Source organism: Chelonoidis abingdonii, chromosome 24 (assembly GCF_003597395.2).
Source record: "Chelonoidis abingdonii isolate Lonesome George chromosome 24, CheloAbing_2.0, whole genome shotgun sequence".
In the NCBI taxonomy this organism is placed as follows: domain Eukaryota; kingdom Metazoa; phylum Chordata; order Testudines; family Testudinidae; genus Chelonoidis; species Chelonoidis abingdonii.
In genome coordinates, this window is record NC_133792.1 from 24377903 (window position 1) to 24386913 (window position 9011).

Here is a 9011-nt window from a genome sequence, read left to right on the forward strand (position 1 = left end):
TATTCATGTTTCATTTTCCACTTCATCACCCTAGAAATTAAACTGGAACTAGTTTTGGAAAAGGAAATAACAAATCACAGACTTCAGATGCAAGCAAGAGATGAGAGATTGACATGCCAGCCGACATAGATGTAAAAGCTCAGCCTTTACCCAGATTTCTCATGTCTCATTAGCGGAGTATTGAGATAGCACTTACATTTCTTGCTTTATGCTTTCAAGTATTAGTAAATGAATCTCTTGCAATACTGCTGAGGTATTTATCCCTATTTTATAGAGGGGGCAGCTGAGAGACTTAGGCCACGTCTAGACTACGCGCCAGATCGGCGCGTTAAAATCGATTGCTCGGGGATCGAAATATCGCGTCTGGTCTGGACACGATATCTCGATCCCAGAACGTACTTAGATCGATTCCGGAACTCCAGCTAGAAGACCGGACTTCCAGATTCGACACAGCGAGCCGCGCGGATCGATCCCCCGCGGTGAAGACGGGTGAGTAAATCGATTTTAGATATTCGATTTCAGCTACGCTATTCTCGTAGCTGAAATTGCGTATCTAAAATCGATTTAATCTCGTAGTGTAGACCTGGCCAGAGAGATGTGAGTGCTTAAGGTCTCGCAGCTATTCCTTTCAGAGCCAGTGTGAGAGCTCTGGGGTCTGATCCCGAGGTTGGGAGTCAGGGACTCCAAAATCACACTGCATGCCAGGAAATTATTTAATCTCTTCTCCCTCTGTGGTTTGAGGGAGAACAGAGTGGTCCTGGGGTAAGGACGATCTTTATGTGCAAGCTGATGATACACTTAAAAAAGGAAGACCTTATATTTTCAGACTATAAACTGGTTGGGACAGTGACCATGTCTTCATGCCTGTCTGCGAAGCATTTAGCGCTCTGTTGGCACTGTATAAACAAAACCCTCACTAGTATAAACTATGTAGTGGCTCTTGCAAGAGCTCCCTCTTCCTTTGTTGTCTGCTGTTGATGCTCATTTCCTGCCATGAATATTGTATGCATTTGCTATGGCAACTGCTGAACAGAGTGCTGCAGGATGAGCATTAGTACCGTTCCCCTTATTTTCTGTGTAGCACTGACTTGGTGAGATTTGTTAAGAGCCTTTCTAGCCTTGTCACCAAAGTAGCTGGTGAGCACTGTAATAACTATAGATCAGAGCTTTTTTAGCATAAGGGAATTTACATCTGGCTGGAGAAAAATCCTATTGGCTAACAGCCACAGATGCCTGCAAATGAAATAAGTGTAATGACAATACCTGTTTGCCTGTTTAGGTCACCTCCCCCACTGGGGATTTGACATGAAGCACTTTGCTACCAGAGAGTATCTTGGTTATAAAAAGAGCAGTTTTTGCCAAAGACCTGTAGCTATGAGTGCAGCCGTGGCTGTATTATAAAATTATTGTCCAAAAACAGGCATATGTTGACTTCAATCTTGTGTTGTCAGCATCATAGCAAAAATTAGTTCCACTTCAGTAATTTTTTTATAAAGGATTTCATTCTTGCTGTAGTTGTTCCAGCTGTCCAACTAAGTTTCTGCTCCAGGCATCTTTTAGCGTAGAAGCGTTAAACAGATCTTTAGATTTGCTGTCAAGTGTTTCAAGTATTAATTTTCTATCATGGCATGCTTGAATGGTGGGTGTAAAGAACTTCCTATATAATTTCTTCTTAAATGAAAGTTATTTTTGTCTTGTTCACAGCACAGTCCTGAAAGTTTCCAAAGTTTAATAATGCCAGCTGTGTTGCTTACACACATTTTCAGAATGCATGCGTCTCAGTAAGAAGTCTGTTATTTATATAGCACCATAAGAGTGCATGGTGATTTGCAGTTATAAACATAAAACAGTATTCTGTTCCCAAGAAGCTTAATTTAATACATTGCTGACCTGAAATTGAGTGACAGACATTTTGGAATCTTTGTTTAATTTTGTTGGTTGTTTAACAGGAAAAAGAGATGCTTTCGGCTCAGTTACAAGAAATGAGGGAGCAGAGTTTGAATCTTTTCCAAAAGAGAGATGAAATTGATGAACTGGAGGGCTTTCAACAGCAGGAACTGGCCAAAGTCAAACACATGGTGAGATTATTTTGTAGTCTCTCTTCTGTTTAGTGCTCGAATATATACTACTTGATGGCTTGACATTAAGGCTTTGTCTGCACTACCCACCTTTTAGCAACACCACTGTGCTGCTACAACCATGCCACTGAAAGGCACGCAGTGTAGCTGCTGTTTGTCAGCGGGAGACAGCTCTCCCGCTGACCAAAAAAAACTTCCACCTCCAACGAGCAGGAGCAGCTTTGTCAGCAAGAAAGCGCTCAACAAGGTTAGTCATGTGCTCAACAAGGTTAATCACACAATCAGTTGCACTGTTAAACAATAACAGTATACCATTTATATAAATATTTTTGGATCTTTTCTGCATTTTCAAATATATTGATTTCAATTACAACACAGAATACAAAGTGCACAGTGCTCATTTTATTTTTGATTACAGATATTTGCACTAAAAAAAAAATAGTATTTTTCAATTCATCTCATACAAGTACTGTAGTGCAGTCTCTTTATCACGAAAGTGCAACTTACAAATGTAGATATTTTGTTTTGTTACCTAACTGCATTCAAAAACAAAACAATGTAAAACTTTAGCGCCTACAAGTCCAATCAGTCCTGCTTCTTGTTCAGCCAATCGCTCGGACAGACAAGTTTGTTTACGTTTGCAGAAGATAACGCTGTCTGCTTCTTGTTTATAATTTCACCTGAAAATGAGAACAGTCATTCACATGGCACTGTTGTAGCTGGTGTTGCAAGATATTTACATGCCAGATGCGCTAAAGATTCATAGGTCCCTTCATGCTTCATCCACCATTCCAGAGGACATGCATCCATATGGATGATGAGTTCTGCTTGATAACGATGCAAAGCAGTGTGGACCAACACATGTTGTTTTGCATTATCTGAGTCAGATGCCACCAGCCGAAGGTTGATTTTCTTTTTCTGGCGGTTTGGATTCTGTAGTTTCAGCATCAGAGTGTTGTTCTTTTAAGACTTCTGAAAGCATGCTTCACACCTGGTCCCTCTCAAATTTTGGAAGGCACTTCAGATTCTTAAACCTTAGGTTGAGTGCAGTAGCTATCTTTAGAAATTTCACATTGGTACTTTCTTTGGATTTTGTCAAATTTACAGTGATGAAAGTGTTCTTAAAACAAACATGTGCTGGGTCATCATCCGAGACAGCTATAACATGAAATATATAGCAGAATGCAGGTAAAAGAGAGCAGAAGACATACAGTTCTCCCCCAGGGAGTTCAGTCACAAATTTAATTAATGCATTATTTTTTAACAAGCGTCATCAGCAAGGAGGCATGTCCTCTGGAATGGTGGCCGAAACATGAAGAGGCATATGAATCTTTAGAGCATCTGGCACGTAAATATTTTGCGATGTGGGCTACAGCAGTGCCATGCAAATGCCTGTTCTCGCTATCAGGTGACATTGTAAACAAGAAGCAGGCAGCATTATCGCCTGTAAATTGTTTGTCTGAGCAGTTGGCTGAACAAGAAGTAGGACTGAGTGGACTTGTAGGCTCTAAAGTTTTACGTTGTTTTGTTTGAGTGCAGTTACATAACAAAACAAAATATCTGCATTTGTAAGTTGCGCTTTCATGATAGAGATAGCACTACTGTACTTGTATGAGGTGAATTGAAAAATAGTATTTATTTTATCATTTTTACAGTGCAAATATTTGTAATGAAAAATATAAGTACTGTACATTTTGTATTCTGTTGTAATTGAAATAGATATTTTGGATGTTTTTCTACATTTTCAAATATATTTAATGAATTTCAGTTGGTATTCTGTTTAACAGTGCAATTGTTAAACAGCCCTATTCAAAAATGTACAGCTAAACATTAATTTACTACAGCTTTGAAACTTTACTATGCAGAAAAAAATGCTGCTTTTAACCGCCTTAATTTAAATGAAACAAGCACAGAAAGGTGGTTTTTTTTTTTACCTTGTCAATTTTTGTTTTAAACTTTCCCTTTATTTTTTTAGTGTTTTACCTTTAACACAGTACTGTATTGTATCTGCTTTTTGGTTTTGGTCTCCGCTGCTGCCCGATTTGCATGTTACCTGCTCCAAATGAGAATTGTGGTTGACTGGTCAGTTCGTAACTCGAGGCTCTACTGTATATGTTAATTCACTGAAGACTAGAGTTTTTACAGTACGTGTCTGCATGCAGTATCATGTAAACTCTCAGTTGACACTGAATTTTCAGCCTTCGCTGTGTAAAATTTAATCTAATTTAGCTTATAACTTGAATAAAGGCAGCATGACCCCTCCTTCAGAAGCCTTTATTAATTGTATCAGTTCATCTTTGTCAAAGATAATGTTCTAATGTTCAGCTTTTGAAAAAGGAAGAGTCTCTAAGCAGAGCAGAACAGGAGCTAGAGGCATGCAGTCAGGAGCTAACCCATGCGAAGAAAGAGCTGCAGGTCACAAGCAGTTTGTCATTGGTTCTGAGCAATGAAGTGGAAGAGTTGCGGCAGCAGCACTCGGAGCTGGAAGCACAGAGGTGTGTATGTGGTGGGGTAAAGGAGTCTGTCAGCAATATCTAGATATTCTGATTCATTTCCCACTTGGCTCTAGCTCCCCTTGAAGAGCCCGCATGGGCAGTAGGCTCAATGCTTAGTCAGTACTTACATACTAGCATGTGACAAGGAGTACACGATTTACTAAAATTACCCTTTTACAGTTAAATTGGAACATTGGTTTGTTTGTATGCAACCCAGATCACTTAGAGTTTTCTGTGCTCAGTCACTTCCACTCTTCCACCTGGTTACGAGTGCTGGAGTATGCAGTGACTAACTTGTAAGCTCCTATGGATGATTAGTGCCAGGCCAAAATGGCTGTTTTTAAGATTAGAAGAAAATCATAGGTTTCTTAGTCTATCCTCCTTCCCTTGGCAGATACATTCTGCTGGCACATTGAGTTACTGTTTTTCTTTCTGCAAAGGGATGAACTAGTGGCAGCTGAGGCGAATGCAGAAAATAAGATCACTGACCTGGAGCAGAGAGGACAAGAGCTACAAACCTTCATTCAGCATCTTTCGACAGACTTGCAAAACGTAAGTTGAGATAATTGGTGTCTGATACCTTTCCTTCTGTCAGTTCATGCGACAGTTCCAACTGGACCTTCATTGAAATGTTTGTTTGCATTCACCTCATAAAAACTGAGTCTGGAATCAAAAAACATTTTCTTATATGCGGTAGGCTCAAGTTGCTTCCTCTGGTTGTGAGAAGAGATTGGAAGCTTTACAGATGGAGCATGAATCTCTCAAACTGGAATATGAACAACACAAGCTAAAGGTGAAAGTGTGGGGACTTTTGATCTGACCCAGTATGGCTGTTCTTATGTTCTTATGTGTGTGATCTGAGGGTACTCACAAGTTGGTTAGGTTTTGGTGTTTTTAAGCTCCTATACCTGAGATGATTGTTTGTATTTACTCAGTCTGAAAGGCATGAATGCAGTGCAACTTGGCTTCTGAATTGTTTAAGCAGAGATTTTTATATTAACTTCCTCACTTGCATTATGAAGCAGGTATGTGACCTTCTACTGGCAGGTAAAAACACCCAAAGCTAGTAAATGTAATCTTGGAGCAATCTTGTAAGTACCTTTATAGCAAGTTTCAGCCCTATTTAGGACTATCACCAGGAGAGTTGTAAATGCCTGGAAGGTGGGGTAGATGTGTGAGAATTGCCAGCCATGATACCCCAACTGGCAATCTTGTGAGTAAATTGAAGAAGCTTGGATAATGGAGCTTTGCTGTCTGTGGACAATATGTTAGCAAACTGGGGAAGCACTCAGGGAAGGGAATTGTGTAATGAAATTAGGTATCAGAGAAGTCTCTGGCAATAGTCGTACTAAATCCAAAGTATTAGTCCCAAAGACATCCAGAAGTCATCACAAGAAAGTCTAGCTTCTGTGGGGCATACAACTCAGTACGTTAATTATGGGTCCATACTGCATAATGTTTCCAGATGGGAAGTAGTAAAACTGCAGACCTCTACTGGAAAGGCTGAATGGACTGAGCAAATAACATGGATTGGTAGACTTGCAATAGTTAAGATGACCTTTCTCTTCCAGATTACATTTTTATTTCAAACACTTCCTGTAGAAGTCCCAACTCCAAGATATTAAAATACATTCTCTATTTTATGCTTTATTGGAGATAGTAACTTTTATATAGGCCTAATAAATTAATTAAAATACAAATTATGTAGGCCAGTATTAAATGAATGGGTGGATTCAGTGAAGCTTCAGAAATGCAGCCACAACCCTGAAAAAGGGAATTATCTATCTACCTAGCTTCAGTTGAATTTGTATATATTTAATGTTGTATGGATCTGTCTGCACTGCCAAAAAAAAAAAAGACCCATGGCAGCAAGTCTTAGAGTCTGGGTTAACTCACTTGGGCTCATGTTACGGGGCTGAAATTCCGGTGTAGATGTTTACGCTTAGGCTTGAGCATAGGTTCTGAGACCTATCCCCTTGCTCGGTTTTAGAGCCAAAGTCTCAATGTCTACACTATTATTTGTAGCCCTGTAGCATGAGCCCCATGTGCTTAAGCTGGTTGACGTGGACTCTGAAACTCACTGCTGTGGATCTTTCCTTCTTTCCCCGCCCCGCTCCCATCATAGGCATACCCTAAGATAACATAGAATGGCTTTCGTTAAAGAGAATTTCTTTTTGATGTGTGTTTGAGGGTGTGGGTGGGTTCCCCCCAAGTGAAATCACTATGTAGTAAGAGCTTGGCTATAAAAATGACACTGGCATTTTGTTCCAACAGATGAGTGTTGAAGTTGATGAGAAAAATAAACTCATTGAACATCTGCAGGAAAAAGTGTCTTCCCTAGAAAAGAGACTGGAAGGGAATTTTTCAGGGGATGAACATGTGTGGGAGCTAATCAAGGAGGTAACATTTTTAGATGGCTTTAAATCCCTTGAGAACTGTCTGGCTATTACTGTATCTGTCATGCAATGGAACCAATATCTAATATCCTGCATATGCCTCTGTTCCTGCAGTGTGTATTTGCACTCTGCTCCTGCTGGATGGAATCTTAGATCTGCTCAAGTGTGTTCAAGATCATGTCTTTAGTGAGGGTAGCACACAGAAGTTGCAAGCCTTAATACAGGGACTGGACTCGATGACCTCTCAAGGTCCCTTCCAGTCCTAGAGTATATGAATCTATGAATACTAGTAACCAAAGAGTTAACACTAATGTATACTCCTCCTCTTCTGTGCTCTGGTTGCTAAAAGGGCTTGCAAAGCACATTGTATCCACTGAGCTAAGGCCCAAGCACTGGTGAGAAATAGCTGTAAGTTGAGTACTCAGAGGGGAACTGTGCATGGCCAATATCTCCCGTTACTTCCTGACCCTGTTCCGCAACACTGATATACCATATTGTTTCTGAACAAAGGCAGGTTTCCTCAGCCTAGGACAGGGACACCTGCTTTTCCCTGGGAGCCCTCACCTGCAGTGCCCAGCACCCTAGCCTGGTGCAGCTAGTAAATGAACCTGGTTTAAATAAATCCAAGTCCAGTTTGAAAGCTACTTGTAGAGGCAGCACAATGTCCTCTTAGGCCTGGTCTACACTACGCGTTTAAACAGATTTTTAGCAGCGTTAAACCGATTTAATGCTGTACCCATCCACACAACGAGGCCCTTTATATCGATATAAAGGGCTCTTTAAATCGGTTTCTGTACTCCTTCCCAACGAGAGGAGTAGCGCTAAAATCCAGCAGGAGAGCAGCAGGGCCACCCAACTCTCAGCAGCAAGCAGCACTCGTGGAGCCGGCGGGGGAAGGCAGCCACGCCAGCTGATCTAGGAGCTGATAAGCAACAGCAGAAAGGAGAAGTTCTCAGCTGACATAGGGGCCTGGGCGTGTGGTATGTGTTCGGCACTGGGGTACCCGCGAGGGGGGGGGCGCGGTCAGAGGCCCCTAACCACCCTAGAATGGCAACTGGCGAGGGGAGTCCAGGAGAACCCCCGCCCCTCCGAATTAGATCTCTTGAGAAGGAATTGCTGACACCACGCGTGGACGACCACGAAGCAGCGCCCGAGGGCTGCATCTTTGTTACTGTATTTGAGTCGAGGGTGGCGGCGGGTCGCCGGGGTGGACCCCGACCAAATGGGCTCATTCCTGCGCCCCACCTAACCGGGAAGACAGCAGACAGTCTACGGAAGCCTGTCTACGAGGCGGGCCCGTCGCTATAACAATGGTTAAAGTCAATCCCTTCTTCCTGGGACGTGGCTTGATGTGAGTTCTCTCTCCTTGGAGTACAAGTTACACTGCCGACTCGGCTTCTCTTATCAGAGCATGTATCCATATTCCTTATCCAGCAGTGCTTCTGGGGCCTCGTATGGCTAGGTTTCCAGGGAGTAAGGTGAGACTTGCCTGTACGGTGGACCTGTGCACAGACTCCCTATTGGTACCGTGAGGCTATTTACTACTGAGGGAAGGGCGGAGCAAGTAGCCCCCTGAGATCAGTTTAAAGAGGCCAGGCAAATTCTCGTGCGCCTCGCGGGGGAACGGGACAGCTGGTCTCCGTCATCGCTCATTCCCATTTTTTGTTCTTTTGCGCCCCCGGCCAGACCTCAGCCAGGGGCAAAGCCCAATGAACACAGCAGCAGGCGGTCACAGTACGACAGCACTGTCAATCTCATGCAGTTTACAATGGTTGCAGCAGACGGTAAAGAAGACCGAATAACCATCTCTGCTGTCGTGCAAAGGCAAGAATGAAATGCTGCTGTGTAAGCGCTGCAGTCTCTGCCTGCATGTCAGCGGCATCCAGTACACATACGGTGACAGTAAAAAAAAAAAAAAAAAAAAAAAAGGCTGAACGGGCCTCCATGGTTGCCGGCTATGGCACCGTCAGGGCAAGTCAGGGAAAAAGGGTGCTGCGTAAAAATGATTGTCTGCCTTTGGTTTCTCCGGAGGAAGGGATGAC

The 9011-nt window shown here is 42.4% G+C and overlaps 1 protein-coding gene across 9 annotated transcripts in view; it reads left to right on the top strand.

Annotated features, from left to right (window-relative positions):
- Nucleotides 1–9011, top strand: part of GOLGA1 (golgin A1) — a 31997-nt gene that overhangs the window by 8059 nt on the left and 14927 nt on the right. For 5 of the 9 annotated variants that reach the window (XM_032767459.1, XM_032767460.2, XM_075060571.1 and 2 more), the window contains 5 exons: nucleotides 1950–2078; nucleotides 4404–4573; nucleotides 5014–5125; nucleotides 5271–5366; nucleotides 6848–6973. In XM_032767459.1, coding sequence (XP_032623350.1) covers nucleotides 1950–2078; nucleotides 4404–4573; nucleotides 5014–5125; nucleotides 5271–5366; nucleotides 6848–6973 — 633 coding nt within the window. The remainder of the gene's footprint in view (nucleotides 1–1949; nucleotides 2079–4403; nucleotides 4574–5013; nucleotides 5126–5270; nucleotides 5367–6847; nucleotides 6974–9011) is intronic. The other 4 variants (XM_075060572.1, XM_075060569.1, XM_032767462.2 and 1 more) reach the window with 1 other exon arrangement.